Here is a 13,203-nt window from a genome sequence, read left to right as displayed (position 1 = left end):
GCTATTTCGCATTTATTTTTCTGCACTCAGTGGGAATTCAACATGGCTACTTCAATTGCTCAAGCTGTTTCAGAGAGGAAAGATTTGTCTTATAGTGCCTTAAAGCAGTTAACATACTTTAAGTTGAAGGTTGTGTCAGAGGAATTAGGAGTCGAGCTGAAAAGGGAGAGATTGTTGAAGTAGTGGCTTGAAGTTTGAGGAGGTAGAGAGTGTTCCTAGTAGCTTACATTAGATCATTACAGCAAGAATCCAATTAAAAATTAAACTTCAAATGGAAAAAGATAGTGAAAAGCAAAAACATCAGTTCAAAAGAAAGGAAAAAGAAAAAGAAATGACAAAACTTGAATTTAAATTCTTATGGGAGAGAGAAAGAGAAGCAAGAAAATTAGACTGGACAGAGTAAAAAAAAATGTGAACACGGCACGGTGGTACAGTGGTTAGCACTGCTGCCTCGCAGCGTCAGAGACCCGGGTTCAATTCCCGCCTCAGGCGACTGACTGTGTGGAGTTTGCACGTTCTCCCCGTGTCTGCGTGGGTTTCTTCCGGGTGCTCCGGTTTCCTCCTGCAGTCCAAAGATGTGCAGGTCAGGTGAATTGGCCATGCTAAATTGCCCGTAGTGTTAGGTAAGGGGTAAATGTAGGGGTATGGGTGGGTTGCGCTTCGGCGGTTCGGTGTGGACTTGTTGGGCCGAAGGGCCTGTTTCCACACTGTAAGTAATCTAATCTAAAAAAAAAATAAAATTGTGGTAAAACTTGAGGTGGATTTAAAATTAACTCCTGATTTTGATTTGGTATGAAATATGTGCTTAGTTTCTGATTTAAATCCACAGAGGCCGGTATCCTTCACCAAATCACCTTTATTTACACATGGAAAGTCCATAACACTGGGGTCTGACTTCTTCAGAGCCAGCTCTCAGGGTCAATAGAACCCCTGATGCTCCTGTTTATATCTGATATCCAGGGGCCCTTGATTGCCCCAATCAGGGAACTCCTATTCTATGAGGGGCACCTGGCTGACCTTGTTACAATGAATACATCTCTCTCCCTCTGAGTCTGAGGTCAGAGACCGGTTTCTTTTCTTTGTAGCATCTCTTGGGGCGTTTTGGTACTCTGATGCTGCTTCTGATACGGACGATGTGTCTTGTGTCTAAAGCATCACGGATGAAATTCATTTGCCTCTTCTGGCTGCAGAGGTGTTGAGACAGTGACATCTGCCATATCCAGCTCAGATTCCAAGGTTTTTTTCAACATTTGACTGAGAGAGTGAACCCACAGGTTCTGGAAAACTCAGGAAGGCTGGGCACGTTTTGCTCCTGCACTGTGTGTGAGTTTGCAGCTTTCCAATGGCCTGTGTACTTGTTGACATCCAACACACCAACTTGAATTTTATATATCACTAGACTTGACCTCGCCTTGACCATGTCTCTTACCCACATGGAGTCATTTCCATGGTTCCTACAACAAACTTTGTGCCCTGACATAAACTGTCTCTCTTGCTGAGCACAGTCTTGTGTCTGCTTTGGCATTTCTGATGCTGTTTCAGTATCTAAATGCAGTGAGGAAGGAATTGATTTGTATTTGAGATAATTGCCACAAAACTGCAGTAACCTACGGGAAAGTGAACAATTTAACTACAATGTGTATTCACAGGTAAGTCTCTGGAAGCACACTCACCTTCTCAGGATGAACAGTCCTGCTGACAATGATACAGTGAAACTTGTGGTTCTCAGTGTCTGCGGGTCAGTACCAAAAGCTGACAGATAGAAATTTAAAGAAGAGACAAAATCAGACTTCTATGGAATTTAAGGACTGGAAAATCACTAACATAAGAACCTGTTTAAAAAGGGAGTAAGGCAAAAGATGGAAAATTGCAGACCAATTAGTCAAACCTCAGTTGTGTGTGAGATCCTGGAATCCATCATGAAGGATGAGATTTCTGAGTACTTGGAGGTGTATGGCAAAGTATGGCAAAGTCAACATGGTTTCATCAAGGGGGGGTCATGTCTGACAAATCTGCTAGAATTCTTTGAGGAACTAACGAGCAGGTTAGCCCAAGGAGAGCCAATGGATGTTATCTTTCTGGACTTTAAGGCGGCCTTTGACAAGGTACCGGACAGGAGGCTACTGAATAAGATAAGGGCCCATGGTGTTAGAGACAAGGTGCTAGCATGGAGAGAGGCTTGGCTGTCTGGCAGAAAGCAGAGAGTGGGGATAAAAGGGTCCTTCTCAGGATGGCAGCCGGTGACAAGTGGTGTTCTGCAAGGGTCAGTGCTGGGACGACAACCTTTCACTTTATACATTAACAATCCAGAAGGAACTGAGGCCATTCTGGCTAAGTTTTCAGACAATACAAAGATAGGCAGAGGGACAGGCAGCATTGAGGAGGAGGGAGGCTGCAGAAGGATTTGGACAGGTTAGGAGAGTGGTCAAAATGGCAGATGGAGTACAGTTGGTAAACTGTGAGGTCATGCACTTTGGTAAGAAGAATAGAAGCATGGTCTATTTTCTAAATGGAGAGGAAATTCAGAATTCTGAAGTGCAAAGAGGCTTGGGAGTTCTAATCCAGGATTCTCTCCAGGTAAACGTGCAGGTTCAGGCAGTAGTTTGGAAGGCAAGTGCAATGATGGCATTTATTTTAAGAGGACTTGAATACTGCTACTCGGATGCTGCCTGACCTGCTGTGCTTTTCCAGCACCGCACTCTCAACAATCAACTTGAGTGGCAACTTTGAGGAATCTATGGATATGGACCCCAAGAGCCCTCTGTTCCTCCATACTGCCAGGAATCCTGCTTTTTACCCTATCATCTGCATTCAAATTCGAACTTCCAAAGTGAATCACTTCACACTTTTCCAGACTGAACTCCATCTGCCACTTCTCAGTCCAGCTCTGCATCCTGTCAATGTCCCATTGTCACCTACAGCAGCCCTCCACACTATCCACCACTCCACCAACCTTTGTGTCATCAGCAAACTCAGTATCCCACCCTCCCACTTGCTCATCCCAGTCATTTATAAAAATTACAAAGAGCAGAGGTCCCAGAACAGATCCCTGCGGAACACCACTGGTCACTGAGCTCCAAGCTAAATACTTTCCATCTACCGCCCTCTGCCTTCTATGGGCCAACCAATTCTGTATCCAGACAGACACATTTCCCTGTATCCTATGCCTCCTTACTTTCTGAATGAGCCTACCATGGGGAACCTTAACAAACACCTTGCAAAAATCCATATATATCACATCTACCACTCTACCTTCATCAATGTGTTTTGTCACATCCTCAAAGAATTCAATAAGGTTTGTGAGGCATGACCTGCCCCTCACAAAGCCGTGCTGATTATTTCTATTCAAACTATTCTTTTCCAAATAATCATATATCCTGTCTCTCAGAATCCTCTCCAATAATTTGCCCACCACTGACGTAAGAATGACTGGTCTGCAATTCCCAGGGTTATCCCTACTCCCTTTATTTAATAATGGAATAACATTTGCCATCTTCCAATTATCTGGTACTACTCCAGTGGACAATGACATTTGGTGGCAAATGTCATCACCAAAGGCACAGCAATCTCTTCCCTCACTTCCTGGAATAACCTAGAGTATATCCCATCCGGCCCATAGGATTTATCTATCCTTATGTTTTTCAAACTTTCCTGCAATTACTCCTTCCTAACATCAACCTGTTCGAGCATATCAGTCTGTTTCATACTGTCCTCAATAAACGACAAGGTCCCTCTCAGTGGTGAATATTGAAGCAAAGTATTCATTAAGGACCTCCCTTACTTCCTCCGACTCCAGGCACAAGTTCCCTCCGCTCTCCCTGATAGGCCCTACCCTCACTCTGGCCATCCTCGTGTTCCTGACATGAGTGTAGAACGCCTTAGGGCTTTCCTTAATCCTACCTGCTAAAGCTTTTCCACAATCCCTTCTAACTCTCCTAAGTCAATTCTTCAGTTCTTTCCTGGCCACCTTGTAACCTTCTAGAACCTTGTCTGATCCTTGCCTCCTCAACCTTAAAGGGAAGCTTTGGAAAGGATTCAGAGGAGATTTACAAGGATGTTGCCTGGTATGGAGGGGAGGTCATACGAGGAAAGGCCAAGGGAACTAAGATAATCAGAGGGTTAGATATGGTGGACAGGGAGAGCCTTTTTCATCAGATGGTGAAGGCTAACATGAGGGGCCATAGCTTTAAATTGAGGGATGACAGATTTAGGACAGATATTAGTTTCTTCAGTCAGAGAGTAGTAGGGGACGTGGAACGGCCTGCCTGCAACAGGAGTGGCCTCATTGACGTATGGGCATTTAAACGGGCATTGGACATACATATGGATAATAATGGAACAGTGTAGGTTAGATTAATTTTGCAGGTTGGTGTAACATCGAGGGCTGTACGTTCTGTACTGCACTTTAACTTTCCATGTTCTATGTGCTAAATAAGCTTCCTTCTTCCTCTTGACCAGATATTCCCAAGGTTCTTTCACCCTACCATCCCTTCCTTGCCTCAGTGGGACAAACCCATCCAGCACTCACAGCACTCCCTAAACAACCTCCACATTTCTGTCGTGCATTTCCCTGAGAATATCTGCTCCCAATTTATACTCCACTGTTCCTGCCTAATAGCATTGTAATTCTCCCTTCTTCAATTAAAACTTTCCCATACTATCTGCTCCTATCTCTCTCCATGACTAAAGTAAAGGTCAGGGAATTATGATCACTATTACCGAAATACTCTCCCACCAAGACATCTGACACCTGGCCTGATTTGTTGCCAAGTAACAAATCCAATATGCCCTCCCCTCTAGTTGACCTATCTACATATTGCATCAGGGACCCTTCCTGGACACACCTGACAAAAACTGCTCCATCCAAGCTATTTTCAAGATTGGGAAGTTGAAGTCACCCATGACAACAACCCTGTTACTTCTGCACCTTTCCAAAATCTGGTAGGAGAGACTAGCACCTGAGGGCACAGCCTTGGAGTAAAGGAAAGACCTTTTAGAATGGAGACAAGGAGAAACTTCTTCAGCCAGAGAGTGGTGAACCTCTGGAATTAACTGCCACAGAAGACTGAGGAGGCCAGGTCATTGAGTATATTTAAAATGGAGCTAGATAGGTTCTTGACTGTCAGGACGATCAAGGATTATGGGGAGAAAGTGGGAGAATAGGGTTGAGGAACTGCTCAACCATGATTGAATGGTGGAATAGACTTGATGGGCTGAATGGCCGACTTCCTGAAGAAGGGCTTATGCCCGAAACGTCGATTCCCCTGCTCCTTGGATGCTGCCTGACCTGCTGCGCTTTTCCAGCAACACATTTTCAGCCCTGATGGGCTGAATGGCCTAATTTCTGCTCCTCATAAATCCTGCTCATGTCTTTGTGTCTGCATGGACAGGTTGACAGTGGCCAGGGAGAGCCAGGCCCAGCAGTCTCAGAGCCAGCTGAAGAGGTGCAAACATTCCAGCCACTGGGCTTCCACAGACCTTCAGGACCAACAGCAATGTGACAAGGAGACAGCAACCTTGGCCCCATTCCAGGTGCCCTCCTCCTCACCAGGAGGCAGGATAATGCCATGAGGAACCCAGTCTGATTCCAGCCAGGACACTACAAAGCAGCTATGGCAGCCACCTCCACTTTGCCTGCCCCTCTCCAACACTTGAAAGTTCAGCCAAACTGAATCAACTTGTCTTTAGCAAGAAGACCGATATCATGTGTGGCTCGTCAGCATCAAACACTCGCAGGGTCACCCTGCCAAACCTCCAGGGCCAAAATTCTCCACAGCCAAGCCAGCTCCATCCAGCCCCAACCCCAAACCCCCCCAAACCAACTCTGTTCACTGAGACAATGTGGGAGGGAGAGCAAGAGTAAAACTTATTGAGGGCACTTTGATGACACAGGTGACAATGCTTGAACCTAACTTTGAGCCTGTGTATAAATATTTGACCTTTAATCTTACAGGTGGATGTTAGTCCCCTCTGTGTGGGCACTAAATATATTGTCACACTATCCAGCATCACTGCAGAGCCACAGTCAAGGTCTAATGGCAGAGAGACAGTGCTGAGAGCTGAGTGCACCATCTGCAAGTTGGGAAACAGTGTGTACACTCATCCTGTAGCCCAACAAACTGAAGACAAAGTGGGGGGATGGGAAGCATAAAGAGAGAGCGAGTGAGAGAGGTGACTGGATAGGTGGAGAAGAGGTCCTGATATCTAGAGAGAGAGATGGGGGTAGCTAAATAAAGAGATGCTGTATTGCAGGCCAGGACAGAGGAGAAGCTGAGTAAGGAATAATAAGAGCTAAGAGTGAGAAAGTGAGTTTGCTGAGTTGAATGCAACCCATATAATGTGATAATGGGCCGAGGGGTACATGGGAATGGGTGCCTGTGCTAGAAGCAACCAAAGTCATAACAGGACCAAATGTGGGAGGGATGAAAAAAACATCGAGGATTGGAATCAGGCTGTCAAGTTATTGAGCTCAATATTGAATCCTAGAGGTTGCAGGACCCCTTGGAAGGTGAGTCTATGGACTTGGATGTGAGGAGGGAGGAGGTAAACAGGCAGGCATTACACGTTCTGCGGTTACAGGGGAAGGTGCTGCGGGGCTATGGGGAAGTGTTGGGAGTAGAGAAGGAGAGGACTAAGGTGTCCGAAGGCTCCAGACACACCTTCCATGTGAAACAGCAATTTACCTGCACTTCATTCAATCAACTGTATTCGCTGCTCACAATGTGCTCTCCTCTATATTGAGGAAACAAAGTGCAGACTGAGAGACCACTTTGCCAAACACTCATGTTCTGTTCACAAAAATGACCCTGAGCTTCCATTTGCTTGCCACATGAACAACATCACCATGTTCCCACACCAATACCTCTGTCTTGGGCCTGCTACAGTGCTCCATCAAGACTCAGCACAAGCTCAAAGAACTGCATCTCATTTTTTACTTGGGAAACCTGCAGCTTCTGGGACTAACTGGGACAATTTCTGTTTTTGTCCAAAATGTGTAGCTCCATTTGTGGACAAGGAGGAGGCTAGAAGAACACAGCAAGCCAGGCAGCATCAGGAGGTGGAGAAATCAACGTTTTGGGTGTAACCCTTCTTCCGGACTCAGGCTGGGTGTAAGGGGAGCTGCATCTGTGGGCAGCAGAATTATGAATGACCTCACGTTTATGATGGGAAACCTGCCAGTAGTACATTGCATTGGTGAGGTGTGGAGGTAAGAAAGACGCATGAGAGGTTCAACAGCAGATTCACCAAGAAAAGGTCAAGTGGGACAATAATACAGAGGTGGCATTAGGCTGTCTTAGTAATGCTAGGAGCATGTGGTTTGAAGCTTGTCCTCCAAATTTCCTATCTCAAATCCTCACCCTGTCAACAAGGCAGATACTGTATGTTCAATGTAATATCAGTCAATGTAACCAATCTGTTTCTGTCTAACTGCTCCAGCAGGAGACAGAGGAATAAACCCAAGCTTGCCCTCAAGATTGTGTTTCTACAATCTGAAATAGGATTATGTGGGAAGCAAGAGAGGAAATTGCAGTACCGTTGGCAATGATCTTCTCGTCTTCACTGGCAACGGGGGTGGTACCAGGGGACTGGAGAGTAGCGAATGTTGTGCCCCTGTTCAAAAAAGGGAATAGGGATAACCCCGGGAATTACAGGCCTGTTAGTCTTACTTCTGTGGTAGGCAAAGTAATGGAAAGGGTACTGAGGGATAGGATTTATGAGTATCTGGAAAGACACTGCTTGATTAGGGACAGCCAGCACGGATTTGTGAAGGGTAGGTCTTGCCTTACAAGTCTTATTGAATTCTTCGAGGAGGTGACCAAGCATGTGGATGAGGGAAGAGCAGTGGATGTAGTGTACATGGATTTTAGTAAGGCATTTGATAAGGTTCCCCATGGTAGGCTTATGCGGAAAGTCAGGAGGCATGGGATAGAGGGAAATTTGGCCAATTGGATAGAAAACTGGCTAACCGGTCGAAGGCAGAGAGTGGTGGTAGATGGTAAATATTCAGCCTGGAGCCCAGTTACAAGTGGAGTTCCGCAGGGATCAGTTCTGGGTCCTCTGCTGTTTGTAATTTTTATTAATGACTTAGATGAGGGAGTCGAAGGGTGGGTCAGTAAATTTGCAGATGATACGAAGATAGGTGGAGTTGTGGACAGTGAGGAGGGCTGTTGTCGGCTGCAGAGGGACTTAGATATGATGCAGAGCTGGGCTGAGGAGTGGCAGATGGAGTTCAACCCTGCCAAGTGTGAGGTTGTCCATTTTGGAAGAACAAATAAGAATGCGGAATACAGGGTTAACGGTAAGGTTCTTAGTCAGGTGGAGGAACAGAGGGATCTTGGGGTCTATGTACATAGATCTTTGAAGGTTGCCACTCAGGTGGATAGAGTTTGTAAGAAGGCCTATGGAGTATTATCGTTCATTAGCAGAGGGATTGAATTCAAGAGTCGTGAAGTGATGTTGCAGCTGTACAGGACTTTGGTTAGGCCACAGTTGGAGTACTGTGTGCAGTTCTGGTCGCCTCACTTTAGGAAAGATGTGGAAGTTTTGGAGAGGGTGCAGAGAAGATTTACCAGGATGTTGCCTGGAATGGAGAGGAAGTCGTACGAGGATAGGTTGAGAGTTCTCGGCCTTTTCTCGTTGGAACGGCGAAGGATGAGGGGTGAGTTGATAGAGGTTTATAAGATGATCAGAGGAATAGATAGAGTAGACAGTCAGAAACTTTTTCCCCAGGTACAACAGAGTGTTACAAGGGGACATAAATTTAAGGTGAAGGGTGGAAGGTATAGGGGAGATGTCAGGGGTGGGTTCTTTACCCAGAGAGTGGTGGGGGCATGGAATGCGCTGCCTGTGGGAGTGGTAGAGTCGGAATCATTGGCGACCTTTAAGCGGCATTTGGATAGGTACATGGATGGGTACTCAATCTAGGTTAGAAGTTCGGCACAACATCGTGGGCCGAAGGGCCTGTTCTGTGCTGTATTGTTCTATGTTCTATGTTCTATGTTCTATGTTCTATGTTCTATGATCCCCTATAAAACCTCCTTCACTTTTCTGAATTATTAGCTGTATTATTGGGCCATGTATTCTATGTAAATTACCTCCCATTAATACCATTAAAGAGGCAACTCACTTATACTTGGTCATGCTGCAAACAAACAGTTGAATCCCCTAATTCAGACAGAATCTGATGGATAGCATCTCCTGTTCACGTGAATAACGCCTGGTTTCCCAGTTTCACACTGTATCTTCACGACCGTACTCAGCATAGCTGTAAGCACAGTGTACCTGCTGAATGATTGAAAGCTGTGAAACATTTTAAATGGTAGCTCCCCCTGCGGATAGTCATGCATTTCCCCTCCATTACACCAATTTCCTTATCAGTGGGTGACTCTTCCTGCAATGCAACTTCCAGAAAGTTCTGTCCAAGGGTTTTAGGGAAGTGCAACTAACCTCTTCCCCAGCTTGGCAATCTGCCCCTCGATAAGCTGAACCCTGGCACTTTATACATTTATTCCAGTAATGTGCAGATCCAGCATATCACCCCCACCCCCACACACTCACACACACCCATACACACACACACACTCCTTATCCCTCACACACACACTCCCTATCCCTCACACCCCCCACACACACATACATACATGCACGCGCACCCACACACACACACTCTCTCTTACACAAACACAAACATATTCAAGAAGAACGGATACTCAAAAAATACAGTGCGCAGATTCCTCAAGAGCAAACTACGACAAGCAGACCAAACACAGCCAGAAACCCTAACCACCTTACCATACATCAAAGAAGTTTCAGAAATGACAGCCAGACTACTAAGACCCCTCAGAATCCCAGTAGCACACAAACCCACCAACACTCTCAAACAAAAACTAACAAACTTAAAAGACCCAGTACAACCCATGGACAAAACCAACGTTGTCTACAAAATTCCATGCAAGGACTGCCACAAACACTACATAGGACAAACAGGAAGAAAGTTAGCCACCAGGATACACGAACACCAGCTAGCCACAAAAAGACATGACCCTCTCTCCCTCGTAGCCCTACACACGGATGAAAAAAGCCACCATTTCGACTGGGACAACACATCTATCCTGGGACAGGCTAAGCAAAGACATGCCAGAGAATTCCTAGAGGCCTGGCACTCCACCCATAATGCCATAAACAAACATAGATCTAGATGCCATCTATCAATCCCTCAGAAAACGAACAGGAAATGACATCACCACAAACCCCAGGAATTCCATCCAGGACAAACATATAAATAGAAAGTAGGAGACAACAGCTTCGCTTCACTTGGAGGTCGCCACTGATGATGTTACCGAGCCAGGTAATGAAACGTCTGGATATCAAACCTACAGCTCAGCGAGCAAACCTACTCCCTAAACCTCAACCTGAGCTACAAACCTTCACAAACCTTGCACAAACACATACTCACAACACTCACAAATTCTCACTCGTGCACACACACAGACATGTACACTCACATGCACAGAAACACTCATGTACACACAGAGTTACACACAGACTTTCACACAAACACAGACCACACTCACACAGACACACATAGCCACATCACGCACACCCATTGCAAACACATACACACATTCACAGATACATACCCACTTTACATACACACACACACAGACATATCACATGCATACATTACACACACACACATAGACAGACAACCACTAATGCACACATGCAGACGCACACACACTCTGATCACACACTCAGCCATCTCTCACACTGTCCCTCTCACAAATCTGCCTGTCACACATACTTCTCAGCACACACACACACACATCCTCCTCCATCACACAGTGTCACATACACCCAGATAAATCATCTCTTACACACAAATTACTTGTGCAATACTCATGGCTCCAGCTCTATCTGACAAACCAGAATATTAACATTGGTATTCAATGTCCTGCTGCCTGCCCTAATCCTACATTTAGGCTTTATCTTCCTTAGCACCAAAATCATCTCTCACCTTCTCGCTGTTTAAATTAACTTTGTCACCTTTCTTTGCAGTTGACCTGTCAATTGCACACTGCTGTATTTAACCTTTTTACTAAAGTCATTTTACACATATTTTAACTGCTTCTCACCCTTGTTTCACTGGCTGAAATACAATTTAAAATATGTTGTCTCTTAATCTATTAGCCTTTATTTCAATATTCACTCATTGTTCACTCTTTATACTTATTCTAATGGCATTATTGAGCTAAAAGCTGTTTGGGAATAGTGGGAGGAGATGAAAAGGCAATGCTGGCTGGTTAACTCTTGTAAGGATTACACAGGTTTCTCACCTACTCTTACCTTCCCATTGTGATTGATGGTTCAAGCCAGGTGCTCTGTCAGGACAAGGTGACTGCACACTGTACACTGTGCAAGTGGAAGGAGAACTATTTCAGTCACTGGCCAGGTCCCAAGAGAGAACACTGCAGTTCTGACCAAATCACAGTGACAGGATGATGAGAGGAACCAGGTTTAAGAAAGATTGAAAAACATTAAACACATGATGAATAAATGATTGTGTACTGACCTGTTTCAATACACATCTGCTGGGACTGCCAGGAGAATGTGGCCCCAAAGTACGAGTCTGATCTCTGCAGTGATGTGGCTGATGTCAGGCAGTCCTTGTCTTTGTGTCATGTGGTTAACATGAGCAGGAAGTCGGAGTTATTATTAGAGGTTTGTGTTTGCAGCTGGGAGTGTGTACACAGCTACTCAAGGGACATCTGTAACCTCAGCACCACAGGCAGTGAGCTGGGTTTTAACTTCCCAACACCTGCAATACTCTGCACCAACAGTAGGAATTGGTTTCTTTGACTTAAGATCGCACCAAGGTTTGAAACATAAGGATTTCTTTCCCATTGATTTACTGGTCAGAACACAGGCTATTCTATTCAGAATTATTCTCAATAAAGATCCAGGGTGAAATTAGGGAGAATATAATGTGCAGGTGCCAGGTAGTGAGGACACAGTGAACGTAGATTAGATTAGATTCCCTACAGTGTGGAAACAGGCCCTTCGGCCCAACAAGTCCACACTAACCCTCTGAAGAGTAACCCACCCAGACCCATTCCACTACCAACGTTTATCCCTGACTAATGCACCTAACACTATTAGCAATTTAGCATGGCCAATTCACCTGGCCTGCACTGTGGGAGGAAACCGGAGCACCCGGAGGAAACCCACGCAGACACGGGGAGAATGTGCAAACTCCACACAGACAGTCGCTCGAGGCTGGAATCGAACTCAAGACCCTGACACTGTGAGGCAGCAGTGCTAATCACAGAGCCACCATGCCACCCATAGGTAGGCCTGGATTGAGGTAGGCAAGAAAGTTCACTACAATAGTAAGTCTGTTTCTGTCCCTGCCAAACACATCAATGAACATTCAGAATGACCATGAAGTCTGCACAGTCATACAGCAAGCAATAACAGCACCTAGTGCCTAATGTTTTTAGGTTCTTTAATGCAGAGTCAATCTTTCAGTGGGAGACCAGGGTCACGTGCAGTGCAGGTCGGGTGAGAACAGCATAGCATCTGTCCTGAAGAAAGTTGGATTGTTCATGAAACGATTGATTTTTTTTCAACAATCTTACATCATTCTTTGAGAAGGTCTAATAAGGAATATTGGGACAAGCTGGGCTTAGATCGAGTGGAGTTTAGAAGACCATGAGATGATTTAACTGAAACGTATAAGATCCTGGAGGATCTTGACAAAAGTAAATGCAGAAAATATGTTTAAACTTGTGGAAGAACCTAAAGCTAAGTTTCACTGTTTAAAAATAATGGATCACACTCACATACCTAAGACAGAAATAAGGAGATACATTTTCTCACAGAGTTATGAGTCTTTGCTACTTTCTTCCTCAAAACAAGCAGAATCTTTGACTATCTTTAAGGCAGAGAGAGGTAGATTCCTGCTAAGCAATGGGAGAGGGGAAAGATTATCAGGATAGGCAGAAACATGGAGTAATCAGATCAGTCATGATCTTATTTAACAGCAAAGCAGGCTTGAAGGGTTGATCCTAACTTGTATGTTTTCTTATATCAGCTCACAGAGAACAAATTTATTGAATTCAAATAGAAATGTAAGAAATAGGAACAGGAGTAGGCCATCTGGCCCACTGAGCCTGCTCTGCCATTCAATAAGATTATGGCTAA

The 13,203-nt window shown here is 45.0% G+C and overlaps 1 protein-coding gene across 5 annotated transcripts in view; it reads right to left on the bottom strand.

The window, feature by feature from the left end:
• Nucleotides 1-11,645, bottom strand: part of cbfa2t3 (CBFA2/RUNX1 partner transcriptional co-repressor 3) — a 260,206-nt gene extending 248,561 nt beyond the window's left edge. Inside the window, exons 1-2 of one of the 5 annotated variants that reach the window (XM_087995656.1) lie at nucleotides 11,573-11,619; nucleotides 1,674-1,752 (exon numbers count right to left, since the gene is read on the bottom strand). Coding sequence is in view for 1 of the 5 variants with exons in the window: in XM_087995655.1 (XP_087851781.1) it covers nucleotides 11,573-11,588 (16 nt within the window). In the remaining 4 variants the exon portion in view is untranslated. Of the gene's footprint in view, nucleotides 1-1,673; nucleotides 1,753-9,127; nucleotides 9,160-11,336; nucleotides 11,459-11,572 lie in introns of those variants that run through there. The other 4 variants (XM_087995657.1, XM_087995658.1, XM_087995659.1 and 1 more) reach the window with 4 other exon arrangements.
• Nucleotides 11,646-13,203: the final 1,558 nt, after the last annotated feature.

Source organism: Chiloscyllium plagiosum, unplaced genomic scaffold, assembly GCF_037043375.1.
Source record: "Chiloscyllium plagiosum isolate Xiang-an unplaced genomic scaffold, Cpla_swu_hap1 HiC_scaffold_17, whole genome shotgun sequence".
In the NCBI taxonomy this organism is placed as follows: domain Eukaryota; kingdom Metazoa; phylum Chordata; class Chondrichthyes; order Orectolobiformes; family Hemiscylliidae; genus Chiloscyllium; species Chiloscyllium plagiosum.
Note: the sequence above shows the minus strand (reverse complement) of the source record. Positions and strands in the feature narration are given on the sequence as shown.